The 17,601-nt window shown below is 41.1% G+C and overlaps 1 protein-coding gene across 5 annotated transcripts in view; it reads left to right on the plus strand.

The window, feature by feature from the left end:
• The window catches only part of AGAP1 (ArfGAP with GTPase domain, ankyrin repeat and PH domain 1), a 589,050-nt gene that overhangs the window by 209,633 nt on the left and 361,816 nt on the right, over positions 1-17,601 (plus strand). For all 5 annotated transcript variants that reach the window (XM_019492038.2, XM_014594255.3, XM_059727176.1 and 2 more), the window contains exons 4-6: positions 1,482-1,567; positions 7,144-7,285; positions 15,928-16,062. In XM_019492038.2, the coding sequence (XP_019347583.1) occupies positions 1,482-1,567; positions 7,144-7,285; positions 15,928-16,062 (363 nt within the window). The remainder of the gene's footprint in view (positions 1-1,481; positions 1,568-7,143; positions 7,286-15,927; positions 16,063-17,601) is intronic.

The raw sequence follows: 17,601 nt of genomic DNA on the forward strand, positions 1-17,601 counted from the left end.
TCTTGCTCTGTAGTTGGTCCTAGTTATGTGCAGTAGGATAACAGAAATAAAAAGGGGAAATTCTGTTAGTTCCCAGTCTTCACCTTTTTTTCGCTGTTTAAGAAATGATGCACTTAAAAAATAATTTTCCTATCCAGAAATTTTAATAGAGTACTCAACTTTCATATAAACTATTTTAAGTCTCTTTCAGCTTTCCTAGCATTACAAATTTGTGAAGGAAATTTTAGTTGAGAAATTGTGAAAATAAGATTAGAAGGATTAAATGGAATATAGTGTAAATTTAAAAAAAAATTAGACAATGCATCTACTGACTTAATACTGTCTTTTGCCGGAGCTCAGATGTGTGTTTAATTGGACGACTTCATGCATAGAGGGCTGAGGGCCTGTGTGGCTTAGGCGGTAAGATAGGAGTGCTTTCACTTCTGTGCTAAATCTGTCCTGAGGCTTTAAGTGGACCAAGTTTGCTAATCCCATTTTAGGCTCAGTCACACCAGAAATTCTGAATGTAATTTGTCACTATCTGGAGTCTCGCATGAGAAACAGCATGGTGTTTGAAATGCCCTCCTTCCCAAGGGAAGGGTAATCTCTATTACCCATCCCTCTCTCCCAGTCAGGCTTGGAAGTCATTGACAGGCTATTGATGAGGCAGTACACAGTGCAACTGTGTGTCACATCTTAGTCTGAGAGTATTGAAGAGGAGGTCAGTGTTTAGTGCCAGTGCCTGGGTCTTTACAAGGGCTAAATAGTCTCTCTCCCCTCAAAATATTCCTCTGATGCCCAGATAGAATTCCTGCTTTGGTTGAGGTCTATAACTTACGCTCTGTTATTTCTAACCCAAATAAGTCTCCGATCCATCCTGTTAGTAACTTGTACAGCATTTTTCTCATAGTTTTTAGTACATCTGCACAGAGGTATCACCGTTGTAGTTTTTGTCTAACGTGTCTAGTATTTTACAGCATTCTTTCCCTAAGTGTGACCTGTAATTATAGAAATACCATTTTCATAACATTACATGTTTAGTTTCAAGAACTGGGCTTCTCTTGAGGAAAAAAAGGGTGCAAAAAGCTTAAGTTAGTTCACATATTACAATAATGGGGGCAACCATTACAGTATGCAACTGTCCAGAGTAGCATTGCTTTTATAGATTTGTTTCACAAAATTTTTTTTCAAGAAAAGATTATAATTATTGGAAAATTAGACATTTAGTCTTGTTATATTTTAAATTGCTACAATATGAGTTTCTTGGCAGTGTATATACTAGAACCCCTAACATTTTTTCTGTCCCTAAAAATGTATTTTGTTTAACGTTATTCAGTAAGACTTATGTCCTTGAAACATTATAGATAAGAGCTATGTGTATAACTAATACACAGTGGATTATGCTTATCTAAGATCTTAGAAAAGCTTTTTCCACAAGTGAAGCCTTTGTTTGTTTATGTGTTTACTTTTTCTCGTCTGTAATGAGTTATTTTGTGTGACAGGTGGGAGATTCAAGAAAGAGATTGTAGTTGATGGACAAAGCTATCTGCTGCTGATTAGAGATGAAGGGGGCCCTCCAGAGGCACAGGTGAGCATTCTGTATAGAGCTCTATTAAACTGGATTATATATCAGAATTAAAAATTAATTTTAAAAACACCCCAAATTCAAGCCAATTTCAGGACAACGCTTCATGATTTCTTACCAGGTTAATTTTAAATTACTTTAAGAATGTAAATGTAATTGATTAAATATCTTCTAGGAAAAGATGGAATATGCTAATTACTCTTTCAAGAAGGCAGTAGCATATTGCTGGGCTGCAGTCTGCCCTCTGTTGTGAAGAAGACATCTGATGTGCCTCAAAGAAGGCAGCTAATGTCACGCTTCGATCAAGTGACTAACATATACACTGTTTGACCTTGCTTTCCTTAATGGCAAGATGTACATGCAGATGTCTTGCCTACTTTTGGGGTGAAATTTTTTTCATGTGCTTGAGCATATTAAGACTTTTTGTGTTCTGAATCCATGCACCAATTGCTAATGGGTTTTCTAGGGGCACTAATAACCATGAATGCATTTCAGATGAGAAATGTTTTTTAGTGTTCTTACTTGGTTACATATCTGAGTGCATAATTTGTTTAACTACATAACAAGAAACTACTCCAATTTCTATTCCTCTTGTTTGTATTTTAAAAAACTCTGGTCCCCAGCCCACTATTTAAATGTATAAGTTAAGTGCATAGGAACTCTTTGGCCCTACTGTATGCTTGGTAACTAAATTGTAAGCTCTTTACTTCCATAACTGGTAAAACATTCTAGGAGCCATCAATTTCAAGACTGCTAAAGGAGACCTGACTGAATATGTCCCATCAACAGTGTTATGCATAACAAGGTGGAAAAATATTGGGGCAGACTGTTCCTCTTTTTAATTAGTATTGTTTGTGTTGAGTTTAGGTAAGTGTAAAGTTTATTTTTAAAGACCCAAGGCTATACACTGAAGAAGTACACACTGTACTTGTAGTTGGGTTATAAATTACTTCCTGACAAAGAAATATTAGATACAACATGGACTTATTTTCTTTGATGGTTCATTTCAAGGCTGTCTCTCTTCCCTGGGAAGATTGGTATTATATATTCAATTTTTAATTTAATTTAAATCCTTTTGTAAAGTGAACATAGCAGATGTGTATTTGCTTTTAATTTTGCCCTTCTCCTTCATTTCACCTTTTCTTCATTGCTTTCCCCTTATTTCTTCATAGTGGTAATGTCTGATTTTCCAGTCTTCAGTAGGGTGTAATTGTATTGCAATATATTTCTAAATTGGCTTGTGTGTCTTTTTTAACATGTTGTCTTATGGAAAGCAGTTTCTCCACTGTGCACAGGATTTGTTGTTCTTGGGAGAAGATATAGCACATTCATTTTTTTCCTGGTTACCTTACTTTGCCATGATGCAATATGAAAACAGTAAATGCTACTTATAAACATGTACTCATGTGGCCGTTCCATGAGCAAAGATGTTGAATACACAGTGATGTACAGGGGTTCTAGATCTCAGAGAACAGACTGCTCTCTTCATTTTCTCTGCACCTGGCTATTAGCAAGGTTTCTCTGGTGCATCAACTGCTGCTGGACTCAGTCCACTCAGCTGTTCAGTGATGGAACAGCTTCAAGCAACAAGCAGCCAGAACTGCTCTGAGGCCAAACAGCTGAATGGAGAGGTGCCAGCAACAGCAGCTTGTGTTTCAGTGCCCCACTATTGCTTATTAGTGATGGGAGGATTAAAGCAGGGGAAGAAGTGTGGACAAAGACAGGAGGGAAGGCAAAGGAATGAAGGGATACCTGTAAACATGCTGCGGAGCAGAATCGATTAATCATGGTAATTACTGTGCTCCAGACAACCTTTGTGTCTCATGTATTAGTGTTCCCGTGCTTCAAAATGGTGCTGGGGCCGTTTGAACTAAAGCTCGTCAAACACTAATATATGAGACGCTACTAATACATGCGCATAATAATACATGTGACACTGTGACACTTGAAATTAAAGCACACCCCCAACCCCTACTTCCAGAGCATGTATAAAAGTGCCCACAGAGACTAAAGCAGAAGATGTGTTTATATAATACAGGTTGGAGCCTGGGAGGTATGAGGTGGAGCTAGGCTGCTTAACTCTTGAGGCATGTATAAATTGCGTAAGACATGCTTCTGCTGGCTGGCCATTATGTAAAGAGTGTTTATAAAAATAATATATAAACACTTCAAAATGTGTATGGGCCCACAATAAGCTTACTGATATTTATGTAACAAGGGAAAAAAACCCAGCTTCCTGTATTTTCTTGGTATTGTTTGCTATTCAGTATTTTGTAGACAGAAAATATGTATTTATAGGTAACCTTCTGAACTGAATGTAAAATTGATAGTGTATTCCTTTTTAAAGGTCTTGATTTTTTTACTTTCAAATGAATATGTCCCAAAATAAAATGTACTATTTCCAGGCACAAATATACTAACAAAATCCTTAATGAAAGTGAAGCATCCTCTGAAGAAAAAAAAAATTAACCTTACACTGCTATTTCATGAGGTTATAAGTCCTCCCCCCCCCCATGCTGTCTGCTCCTCAGGAGCTCAGGATTCAAATAGCTGTTCAGGTGCATCTACCAGGAGAGCAAGCCTGGGAGAATTCTCCCAGATCATTTGAATGCATGTACATAGCCTTAGTGAAAGATGTTAAGTCAGCTGGTGGTGCTGTGACTTTCCTCCTCTTCAAACCATATCACTTGTGTTTACGTCACCTTTACCTTCCATCTTCAGCTTTGATTTTAGTTCTTATAGTTCAGTTACAGAAATATAGCAGCTTTTTCTGATAAAATACTATTATTACACCATGATCATAATTTGTTGGTGGTACTTGCTATCCATCCATTCAGAGTCTTTGATTCATCAGCTACTGGCATGGTTTGATTGTCTACTTGGACAGGTGTTCACCTAATAAACAGCAGCACCACATGCATACATGAGGGGACTTGATTTCTAACCCAGGTGATTTTGAAGCAGATTTGGTGAGGAAGTGGAATAAAGTTGAATTTGCCACTGCTTGTACTGCTTTCCAAAGAATCTACATTTTTGGTGCTGTCAAGTCAACTTAGCACTTCTCACAGACATTAAATTCATTCTGAGAATAACTAACTGTCAAAAAATAAAGTAATTTGTAACCAGAAGGAACTATTTTAAATGGTCCCATATTTTTTGGAAATCCTTATAACCTCTAGTAGATGGAATACCATTGCAGTATGGTATATTGGGAAGGAGTGGGAGAGAAGTTTTAACATTCTACAGAAACATTTAACCTTAAGAAATGAACTATTTCCAGGCACAAGTATACTTACACATTTCTTACTGAAGGAGGCATCTTCTGAAGAAAAGCTTAAAAAAATGACGCTTTAAAAGAATAGCAGTGCTACAAATAAGTTCCAAACAAAATACAACAGATTCTAGTGCATGATTGTATATTAAAGTCTGAAGAATTTAGACTCCCACAATTTTGTATGTTTAATTTGTTTATTACATCTAGCATAAATAACATTTCAGTACTGTTTTTTCCCATGGTCACAAATGGATTAGATGGAAAGAAATATATATAAAAAACAGTATTGCCAACTCATATATTAAAAAATAATCGGGTTGCAAAACTGAAATGTAGATTTCTTATTTTTTGTCTGTAATTTGAGCTTTTAGAATTTTGGAATTTTTAAGAAATAAGAGCTGAAGTACTTGCATAATTTCATGACTTCAGAAGCAGGTGCTGAAAATGTGAAGTTTTGAAAGAACAGAAATATAACCTCAAGAGCTGGCAATACTCAGATACTAATGAGCATAAACTCAGGGCAGAAATATTGTGCAACATATTAATTGGCTTATAGTAACCCATTTTTGAAAGAAAGCGAAAAGGGCACTTCACTGGGACTTGGAAGACCGTGATATTGTTCTGAGCTCTGCCAGTGACTGCTATATCAGTTCACTCTTTTGCCTGTTTCCCTCCACATTTTTGTCTTGTTTGCTTAATTGTAAATCCTTTGCCAGCAGAGTCTGCATCTTTCTAGGTGTATATAGACTGTAGTCTTTATGTTGAGGCTCTAAACACTCTGGTAATAAACTTAATTAGATGCACATTATTACATCATGGTTATGGTGGGAGTTGGTAAGCTTTCCATTAATATAAAATGTGCAATAGGAATGGAGACCTTCATTTATTGACTTATGGCAGGAGGGACCAACCTTTTTGGCAGGTACGCCACAAAGTAACCCCGCACCTTCCCTAAGTGCCACTCCAATCCCCTATCCTGCCTGATCTGCTGCTCTGCTTTCTGCCTTCAGCCATATGCTCCCTGCCTGATCTGCTGCTTTGCTTTCTGCTTCCTGCTCTATCTGCCATTGTCCCTTCTGTGATCTGCTGCATGTCATGCACACAGGTTGCCTGTGTCACTTGTGGCACCCATGTCACAGGTTGGTCATGTATGGCTTAAGAGATTTCTCCCTTATCCAGTTTCATCTGTGATAAGAGAATTTTTCTGTTGGCTTGTTCCCTTAAATACATTAAAACATACTCTTGAACCATGCCTATGTATACATCTTTCAAACTTTCATAAATGTGGTGATACCAGGGAGAACCACCTTACTTTTCAGATGATAAAACATTACATTTATTTTATTACTTATTCAGTTAGGACAGTTGTAAATTTTGGTAACTGATAATTTGGTTTTATTTTATAAAAAAAAAAAAAAATATTTGTGGGATTTTGATATTATTTTGAAGTTAGTGCAAATCACTAGTTAGTGAAGTTAGTTAACTTTTATGCTTTCTTTACCTAGGGTATCAATATGCACAGGTAAAAGGAAAAAAGAGAAGTAAATGGTTGCTTCACTAACCTCTGTGTATTATATAACAAAATTAATTCTCTGAAAGAGATTAGGACTATATTTACGTAGGCTCATGGGAAAATAGGGCTGAAAGGGACCTTATGTAGTCCAACCCTCTGCATAAAGGTAGGGTCATCCCTGATTAAACCATCTGAGCCAAGTGTCAGTCCAGCCTGCTCTTGAAAATTTCCAAGGGCTGGAGATCCTACAACTTCTCTAGGTAGCCTGTTCCAATGCTTGACCATAGTCAAAGTTCCAGTCAAAAAGTTTCTCCTAATCTCCAACTTAAATTTCCTTTGCTATAGCTTGAGTCCATTGCTCCTAGTCCTGTCCCCTGTGGCCATAAAGAAAAGACCATCTTTTTTCCCTGAATAATTGCCCATAGGTATTTGAAGACTGTTATTAACCCTCTCCCCGCCCTACCGCCAGACAAAATAACCCTAGCTGTTGCAGCCTTTTTTCAAAAGCCTTACCTCTTAGGCCCATAATCATTTTTGTAGCATATATTAGTGAGGTAAAGATGTTTGGGGGACTCTACTTTATCCACGCCATTATTATAAATGTTAATCTACACCTTAACAAGCACCAAACACACCACAAATATAAAAATGAAACATATTTTTTTAGCATTGATGATAACATTTCTCTAGTGGATCATTCTCCCCCTCAGCTCTGCCAGTACAAGATAAACCCATTGTTTTTATTCTTCGCTTTTTCACCGAATGTCTTTCCCCCTCCTTTATTTTCTACAGTTTGCCATGTGGGTGGATGCAGTTATATTTGTCTTCAGCTTGGAAGATGAAATTAGTTTCCAGACTGTTTACCACTACTATAGCCGTATGGCCAACTATCGTAACACTAGTGAAATCCCAATGGTACTAGTGGGAACCCAGGGTAAGTAAACTTGATTATAATTTCTCTAGACAGATATAAGTTCCTCACTTCCTGTCTTTTATAGTTCATTCTCTTTGGTTAGCTACCTATCTTAAAGTGTATTTTAAAAGGATAATTTTGTAATGACAACTTTTTAAAAGAAATATTTAATTAGATCCACTTACTTTTTCATAGATTCATAGATGTTAGGGTCGGAAGGGACCTCAATAGATCGAGTCCGACCCCCTGCATAAGCAGGAAAGAGTGCTGGGTCTAGATGACCCCAGCTAGACGCTCATCTAACCTCCTCTTGAAGACCCCCAGGGTAGGGGAGAGCACCACCTCCCTTGGGAGCCCGTTCCAGACCCTGGCCACTGGAACTGTGAAGAAGTTCTTCCTAATGTCCAATCTAAATCTGCTCTCTGCTAGCTTGTGGCCATTATTTCTTGTAACCCCTGGGGGCGCCTTGGTGAATAAATACTCACCAATTCCCTTCTGTGCCCCCGTGATGAACTTATAGGCAGCCACAAGGTCGCCTCTCAACCTTCTCTTGCAGAGGCTGAAAAGATCCAGTTTCTCTAGTCTCTCCTCGTAGGGCTTGGTCTGCAGGCCCTTAACCATACGAGTTGCCCTTGGCTGTACCCTCTCCAGGTTATCCGCATCCCTCTTGAATTGCGGTGCCCAGAATTGCACGCAGTACTCCAACTGCGGTCTGACCAGCACCCGATAGAGGGGAAGTATCACCTCCTTGGACTTATTCGTCATGCATCTGCTGATGCACGATAAAGTGCCATTGGCTTTTTTGATGGCTTCGTCACACTGCCGACTCACGTTCATCTTGGAGTCCACTAGGATCAGCTTGTTTGGCAAAATTAATATTTGCAGTCATTTGGTTGCTAAAGTCCAACATATTCCATGTTTTCACAAGTCACATGCTCCCTTGTCCTCTGCCCCCCTCCCACTGCACCATGTGGGGTTATCCTGAGCCCTAGGGACAGAGGCAGGAAGTTGGAGGTGGGGGGGAGGGGAGACTGGAGAATCTGGGAGCAGGAGAGTGATGGGGCAGTGGGGAAGTAGTGCCTGGCTGGGGAATGGCGGGGGGGAGGGGGGCAGGGACAGTGCTGCGCTGCATGTTTAACCTTTGGGGGTTGTATGTGACCTGTGGACTGCCAGTAGGACAGGCTTGGCCTTTGTATAAATACTTTAGGTAAGACTTAGTTCTCTCTTTTTTTTCTTTTTTAAACGTGCTACCACAGGGGTAGGCAACCACCGGCATGTATCCCAGAGCGTGGACCTCAGAAAACCTCCCATAATAGTACTTAAATTTTTCCCTGGAAAAAGAGTAATCTTATAGAATCATAGCCATAGAACATGGGTGCTCAACCTCCAGCCATGGGCCAAATGCAACCTGCAGAGCCTTGGAATCGAGCCCATGGGGCTCCCCATAAGTTGGGAAATTTGGCAGGAGGGGAACAGTGGCAGTATTGCAGGCCCTGCCAAATCGCAAGCCCCCCCAGCACCTGTGCATGGTCAGATTGGAGCCAGGCCATGCCCCCTTCCCTCCAGACATCTGGATTGGGGCTGGGCAGCACTCATTTACCTTTGTGACCCCAGACCATACCCAATTCCTTCCACCCAGCCAGGTTGGGGCTGGGCCATGCCCCTTTTCTCCTGTGGGGCCAGTCTATGCTGCCTCCTCCCCTGAGGGTCCACGTTTTGGTTCAGCCCAAGTCTCCTTGCACCACGTGGCTGGATTGAGGCTGGGCTGCCCCCTTCTGCTCTGGGTGTGGCCAAGTGTGGCCCTGCTGGGTTCAGGCCACAGACGGATTGGGCACTGCCTTTCTGGCCTGCCAGCTGAGGAGGTTGAGTACTACTGCCATAAACAGTCTACAGTTTTAAATTATGAAAGGACTATGGGATTTTGTAGCTGGGAAGCATGTCAGGACCATCAACATCTGCGTTGCTGTCCAGTTGTATTGAAAGATTTCTGTTTGGGAGCAGAAGGAAAAGATAAATGTAATGAATTTGTCACATTGATTCCTTTCCCCCTGTCCCAATCAGCATAACTATTGCAGGTGCAATTTCAGATGTTTTCTTTTAGCTTGCACTAGTGTGAGAGAGTGTAGAGGTGATTTAGTGCTGATAGTGTTTTCTCGGCTTGTATTTTTGAGATACTGGGGACAGGGAGTGACTTGTGAAGCAAGGGAAGTAGGGAGAAGGCACATGGCAAAGAATAGTAACAGAGCATTAAGGCGGAAGCAGATGACAGATAAAAACAGGGAAGTAGATGACATGAAAAATCCTAGCGTAGCAAAAAACTTCAGCAAAAACCAGAAACAGATTGATGAATGGGCCAGTGTCAACTTCAGAATTGCATTTTTTTTATTTTTTTTTAAACGTGTATGTGGGATCAGTGAAACTTAGCAGACCTATAATGGAAAAATTGGAGGGGGAAGTAATTTTCTTCTGCTTTGTTCTTTTACATCACTGTACACGTCTTTGTCTTTGGTCCTTGTTACGCTGTAAGCCACATTAATGTTAATCACATTAGTGTTGATTGACTTGGTGGAGTAGTTGTATTTTAAAGAGAAAAAACATCTCTGACTATACTTGCACAGCTATGATTTGCCAGTAGAGGCTTGTTGAGCAGGGGCAGGACTGGCATGCTGTTCCCACCAGGCAAAACAAGCGTCACAGCTTTGGAGCTCACTTCCTCTGCCCAGTGGGAGCAGCAAGCCAGTCAGGCTCTACCTGGTGGGAGCAGTGAGTGCCACAGCCCTGGACCCATATTGAGACTTTCATTCAGGTAAAATAATTGCTGCCTCTGTGTTTTACTTATTTTATTTTTTTGTCCAAGCCTCCTTTTAAAGACCCCTAAGGTAGGAGCCAGTACCACTTCCCTTGGAAGCTGGTTCAAGGGAATGAACATTGCTGTCTCTGAGTTTTGTGTTAATGGCAAAGAACGGAAATAGAGTAAAGTTTTACTGATTTTGAAAAAAACCTTCACTCTGGTCACCCCTCCTCCTTTCTTTGGGAGGAGCCAGACCTGAGAGCAGAGCCGAGCTGCTGCTGTTGCTGCTGCTACTTCCCTGGGGCAGTAGCTCAGCAGTGCAGTGTCCAAGCTGGAGCCTGAGAGCTGGTGGAGTAGGGATAGTGTGGGCTGGGCTGTCCAGCAGGGTCCTGGGCCTCCTGCCACCACTTTGCTTGTTGGTGGAGGGTGTGGCTGCAGGGGGAGCTTGGGGTGGTGGGGCTCTGAACCCAGGGTTGCAGTATTCACTGCCCCTGCCAGCCAGAACTCAGACTAGCTTGCTGCTCCCTCTGGACAGAGCAAGTGAGCTCCACAGTTGTGGGGATTGCTCTGTCCAGGGGGAGCAGTGAGCCAATTCAGGTGTTGGCGGGAGGTACCATGGCTGGTGGTCATTCCAGGACTGTGCCACTCACTCTATTCAGTACATCTGGGGGATAAGGCACCATGCCCAGCCCCACTGCAGTCCAGTGGCCCAGCTCATCCTGACTCGAGATGAGCCCCATTGCATTCTGGGATGCTGGATGACTTTAACTTGCGTAAAATAGCTATAGGGAGTAGCCACATCTTGGGAACAAAGTTACGTGGATTAGAGATAATCTTGCCCAGAAGTGGTGTAATTTTAAGCCAAACAATGAGTGCTTTAAGACACTTAAAGGTGTTAATGTGCATCCAGTTCAGGGGTTAAGAGCTCTAGAAGCCACCTAAAATTACTATTCAACAGTGCCCTCTCTTTCCATGAGCTTGTCTGAGTTTGTATAGAACTTTTCCACTGCAGCACTGGGGAGGGTAAATGACACATGCTTCTTCAAGTGACTGCCACTCAAGTTGAAAATTGGGGGGCAGAGGAGGAGTTGGTTCCCTTCCCCCGGAATTTTATGGTGACAGATGTATCTCTCTTACTGCTGGCAGTCGTATTAATTGTAACTAGTCACTGGGAAGATGCTTCTAAGTGTTATGTCCCTATGAGGGTCTGACTTTCTCCTGCACGCTAAACTGAAACTTTTGCCTTTTGAAAGAGGGTGGAAAATAGAGGGGTGCTTTCTTTCCTAATTCCCCAAGGAAAAGTGCAGTCCAGATTACAGTACTGAATTCTGTTTGAGAGCCAAAAAAGATGATCGGTTGGTTGATTCTGCTAATTTTAGATTCATTGTTGGCCAGATGCCTGTAGCACCCTCTGCTGGTTTTTAAAAGAAATATCTAAACTTCATTCCCAACATAGTTGTTTAAATTGCTTGATTTAGATAGGAAATACCAAAATATAAATAATATATTTCAGTTGGTACACTGGCAACCAAGATGCATAATATTTGCAAGTTTTTAAATTATATACTTGAGACATGAGTGCCAAGCACTGCCTAGTCAATTAGCATTTCTCTGAATGCTGAGCACTAAGCAAAGTAGTAGTGGAAGCTGAGCAATAACACTTCCAATTACTGGGAAATCCTGGTGTACAAGTGGTTTATGGTATAAGATCAAGTGTAGTTAACTATAGAAGCAATTTGATATCTTACCTTTGAAATGAAAGAATGATAACTGATTAAGTATTGCTTATAATGGTACCAGTTGTGCGGGCCAGGTGCGAACCCGTGGCCCTGGTCGCGCTGCACGCGGGCTGTGGCCAGCAGCCCGGGCATGCCGGGTCAGAGAGGGCGGGTGCCGAGCTAGAATTAGGCACAAACACTTAATGGTTGATTTTAAGATTGTTTACTTACACCGAGATGGTCGCGGTGCAGGCTGAAAACTTGCTTGAGTTGTGGTTACAAACAGAAAAAACACGAACAATCATGTGGAGTTTGCTAGGCTCCACGCAGACAGAACTCTGGATGTCCAGGACAAGCGCGCCTCAAAACTCGTCGATACGTCTTATGAAAGGTTACCGCTCGAAGACGGGAAGAGGTGGGCAGTGGATCAGGCCGCCACACTCCTCTGAATAACACACAGGGTTTCTGTTACCCTGCCGTGCACCCAGAGTCCCCACGAGATGGATGTGGAGTCCTCTTTGGCTTGGGCGGAAACTGCTCAAGCCTCTTATACGGCTAGCAGGCCAATCGCTAGCAGCCACGTGGGAATAATTTAGCACTAGGCAATAGCGGGGAACAAATTTGCATTCGAAGAGCGGGAACTCTTTGCACCGTGCATTTATGTGTTGCAAAGAAAATGCACCCTGCAAAGACAGCTGCAAAGTGGCGGGAACTCTCTCCCTTGCACGCGGGTTCTCTGTGCAGCAAAACTCCACCGTGCAATGAAGCTGTAATCCCACGGGGATAATTCTAGTGCCGAAGCACACACAAAATCAGACCTTTGGGTCATGACACCAGTAAGTACCATCCTCTCAGTATCTTCCTATTATTATATTAAAAAGGTTAAATTCATGGGGTGCTAATAGCAAAAAGTATTGTCAGTTTGGGTATATTTGGAGGTTCAGTGACTATCCGTTAATTTCAGGTAGAACAATTTCCTTTGCAATCCTTTGTTTCCCTTGAAACTGTCTTGAATTGTTCTCTTACAGGTGAGTGTTCTGGTTAGAGCACAAATTGTTTAGCCTCTTTTGAAATAAGAAGGTAACATTAAGGGAATATAGTGTAGATCAATCCTTAGGTGATATATGAATTTTGAGAATTGGGTTTCTGAAGAGCTGTGCATGATTTTATCCTAGAAGAAAATATGGTTCTAATTAACCTGGCCCATCTAAATTATCTTCTAAGTGTGTGTAGGTTTGTTTTCCTAAGCTCATTGTTGGCTTTTTTATAACCAGACTCCAACAATCAGACAAAGTCTTTTTGGTGAGTAGTGAGTTTCAGATCAGGACTTCAGAGTGAGTGAAAGGGAATCTGGGCAGCATGAGCGAGCATATGCTTTGACACTTAGGGTTTGAAAGAACCTAGCTAGTCACTTAGGCAAAAGTTTCTGAGGAATTCTTTGCATTGTGGAGGGGGCAACTGTGTTTCCCTCCGAGGAGACAAGAGAAAAAAAAATTGTCAAGTGGTGTAGGTGAAAGCTCCATTTAACATACCGCTGTGCCTCTGAATTCACCTTCAGGACATACACTCAGGTAAATGAAAAGCAAAGTTAACTCTAGTGTTTGTAGGATGTGTAATGTTTAAAACAACATGCTGCTGAAAATAAAAAGTATGTAGGAGTTAAGGAGCACTCTTGTGGACAAAAAACATATGCTGGGCATGAGGGGAGAGTTAACTTAAAATGTATATTTTGGAATTCATTGGAGGCTTATTCTTGATCTGTAACAACCTTTTTTGTTTTTGTGCATTTTTGTGCAAGAAACAGGAAATACTGTACAGTACAGTTACATGGAGCTGTCATTTTATGTTTCATGATTAAACATGCAAGTTGTGAAACATGGTAGTTCAAGGTTGCATGTGCAAACAATAACCTTTCTCCACTTAGGCCTCTGTGTTACAATAGGAGATGACACAATATTTCTTTTCCTAGTGTTTTGTATACCCAAGTATCCATGAATATTTTTAAAATAAATGTAATCTGTAACCTACCAGGTATGGAGTAGTGCATAATAATGAGAGTTAGGTATTCAGAGTCATTTCATGATTTCAGGGTCATTGGCTGTATTTTATGAATTCACCTTTAACTTGACACAGTTACTGTTTTCTGTCCAGTAAGCTAAATGAATCTCTGTTATCTTCAAGTAAAATTCAGTTTCCAGTTTCTTGTCTAATTAGAAAAATGTTGTGTGAAGTTCCAGTAGCATGGAAGCATAAATATGGAAGATACATTTTTCATTAGAGTTCAAGCATATCAAATCCTTAATGAAATAATTATTTCTAATTACTTCAAATTGTCTTTAATTACTTTAATTATTGTAATTGTGTTCCGTATGTAATTGTAACCTAAGACATGGTTTTGGGTTATAATTATATATAGAATATAGTAGCAAAGATTTTGAGAGAGATTCATTAAAAGGATTCCGCCTATCTGTGTTTCTCTGAGATATACTTCCTAACAATGATTGATAACTGTGTTATGACTTCTGTAGATATTTTGTTGAATGTGTAGTAGTTGAATTCAGAGGAAAACCACGGAACTTTAACACTTCAGGGGGAAGATGTTTTCTATAAATAAAAGATAATTTACTGAAAGTTATTTATTGAGCACTTGCAACTTCCATCAATGCTTAGAAGTCATAATTACTCAGCAGCTTTGATTTATTCCTGCACAAAACCCCCACCCCATAAAGATGCAACTAAATATTAGGGCTATGTGAAGCTTCAGGTGCTGATTCGGTTCAGGGGAGATTTGGCCCGATTTGGTGACCGAATCTCCAAATCTGAATTAAATCGTGAGACCAGCAAAAAGGTCCGAATTGATTCAAAGCTCTCTGAATCGATTTGGAAAAGATTCAGAGAGATTCGGAGATGCAGTCAGTATCTGCTCACCGCCACGGGGAGCTGGACCCAGACTCCGCGCTGGTAAGTGGGGAGGGGGGGAGGAGGGCAGGAGGAGGGGGAAGGGGACCATGGGAGGACCCCTGTCAGGCCCCATCCCCTGCCTGCTCCCACAGCCCCCCTGAGTAGCCCCCAACCCCGCCTGCTGCCCCAGCCCCATCAGTGGCTGCCCCGCCTGGCCCCAGCATCCTGGCTCTTCAAAAAAAACCAAAAAAACAAAAAAGCCCCGCATTCACTGGCTTCTGCTAGGCGCGGTGGTGATCCGCGCTGCCCCCCACTATCCTGCACTGTGTGGGGGGCTCTGCCAGAGGCCCCCTCCCCCTCCTGTGCAGCGTGGGGCAGTGGGGGGCAGCAGCCGGTGAGTCCGCACCTTTAAAAAAGAAAAGGGGGGGGCCAGGCCACTGGGGCTGGGCAGGGCAGGGCAGCCATTGACTTGGCTGGGAGAGTGGGCAGGGGAGGGGGGCTCGTGGCAGAGCCCCCCCCATGCAGTGCGGGGTAGTGGGGTACAGCGGGGATCCCCACTTCCCCCCTCCCCCCGGCCTGGCAGCAGCCAGTGTGTGGAGGACTTTTTTTTTTAGAGCTGGGATGCTGGGGCTGGGCGGGACAGCCATCGATGGGGTGGGAGGGCTGGTGGAGGATGGGGCCTGTTTGAATCGAAGATTCAGCAGTTCAGCAGTGGCCAAATCTCTGAATCAGATTCAGCCATATTGATTCGGGACAGTGATTTGAATCACCGAATCAAAATACTGTCCCCTGAATCAAATGAATCCGAAGCGAATAGTAGCCGCTTCACACATGCCTTCTAAATATATCTAAGGATGTATTTGTATCTAAAGATATGACTAACGATATAACTAAATGCTTATGTCAGTGGGAGAGAATAGAACATAAACTGATGTATATTGTTTCTCATTAAAACAATGGTAGTTTTCATGTAAATGTGTGTGTAGCTGTCAGAAGCAATAAAATAATGCTGCATGGTATTTGATGAATTTTAGAATTAGCATGTGATGTCATTTAAGGTTGTGCACAAACTACAATCCCTTTTACATGTTTATATAAACTGTGCAGACTGCTGGATGAAGGTTTCATATATTCTTGGATTACTTGTTGGGCCTGATAAGATTACTTTTTTGTTAAATATAATATAGTGTTGCTTAAAGATATAGAGAAGGGCAATTGCCAATGGTGTGTTTTTTTTCCTACTGCTACTACAGATGCTATAAGTTCCAGTAATCCTCGTGTCATTGATGATGTCAGAGCAAGGAAGCTGTCAAATGATTTGAAGAGATGCACTTACTATGAAACCTGTGCTACTTATGGACTGAATGTGGAAAGGGTCTTTCAAGATGGTAAATTTCATTTCATTTCTTACACAGCATTTCACAAAATACCATAATCTGTGAATTCTTGGAATTTAACAAGTGTCTGTTGCATAGCTCACATCCATGGAAAGATTTCATCTCAGTTTTGGTCAAAATTAAAAAAACAAGTTGTTGTTTTTGTTACTATTTTTTATTTTTATACCTGCAGAGTCCAATGAGTAATTGTGGTGGTGGTGTTCATAGCACTGTACATATACAAAACATTGTTCTGTCTCTGCTCTTATGTGCAACTGCAATTGATCTGTTGCATATAATTACCACATAAATAGATATATAACATAAAGATGCAACTAAATATGTCTAAATAGGTATGTCTAATGATATGACAAAAAATGCAACTAAACGTTTAGGTTGGTGGGAGAGAGAAGAATATATATTGATAAGATTATGGTTCATAAAATCAGGATTAGAAATTTCATAGTATCCATGTGGTCTGTATCAGGTGGCAGCTTTGTATGCCCATCAGAATTGCAAACATGTCTTGAGGAATTTGAGAGCGGATGAAGGGGGTTGTTCATGGAAAGTGTTCAAAATTATTAGGGGCAGCAAGTATAAACCCCCCCCCCCCAGCAAATATGGCTTGATTGACTAATGTAGTTAACTACTCGTGTAGTTAACTATTACTCCTATACTTAGAAAGTTTGACTGTTCTTGAAAAGAGCTCCTATGTGTTCCTAAGGGAAAAAAATACAGTGCTGAAAGTATTCTGCTTATGAAAATGGTCTTTGTGGTCCCCCTAGTGGAAGTTCTATATGTTGTTTGTTTCAGGCGTGTATTATATTTATTGCTGTGATAACCAAATCATTGTGTTAACCCCCTTACAAAAACTGTTCTCTACAGTACTTGTTCTGTTTTTTCTTTAAAAAAAATAATTAGCTGGAATTTGGCTACCATCGGTATTTCTGGCTGTGCGTGCTTGTACAGGAAAATTGACAGGATTAGCAATGACCAGCTCCTCTAGGAGTTCTCAACAGATCCCAGGCCTTTTAAATGGATTGGCAACAAATGAGTAGGGTAGGCTTGCAGCTTTGGAGGGTGAGATCTGCTGAAGTTTGCCAATCTTGTTCTGTAAATTTGAACAGCCAGAAAATAGAGAGGGCATCTTAAAGGAGAGGTCTCTCTGGCTGTGTTCTTTATTCTAAACTGTCCTCTGCTAGTAGAAATGGTCTACCTTTCAAAAAGCCTTTCAAAAAATTATGATCAGTAGTGACAGATTGTTCAGATTATGAGGTTTAGTCTGGTGTTTAGGTAACATGGTACTGGTAATTTTTTTTTTAATGTTTCTACTTTCTCTGCTATTTTTCCCTTCAGGAACTGCCCTTCTGTAGTTACAGGAGAGATTTTATTGTGTTAATAAGTGTCTATGTGGTGTACATGCAAAAGACTCCAGTCAAAAATACAAGTAACTGACCCACTGAAATGCAAATACTGAAGTGAATTGTCCAAGATTAAATTACAAATGAGATGTTCTATTCATCTACTTCACGGTGCTTCTGCTAATACAAC

This window comes from Alligator mississippiensis, chromosome 4 (genome assembly GCF_030867095.1).
Source record: "Alligator mississippiensis isolate rAllMis1 chromosome 4, rAllMis1, whole genome shotgun sequence".
Lineage (NCBI taxonomy): Eukaryota > Metazoa > Chordata > Crocodylia > Alligatoridae > Alligator > Alligator mississippiensis.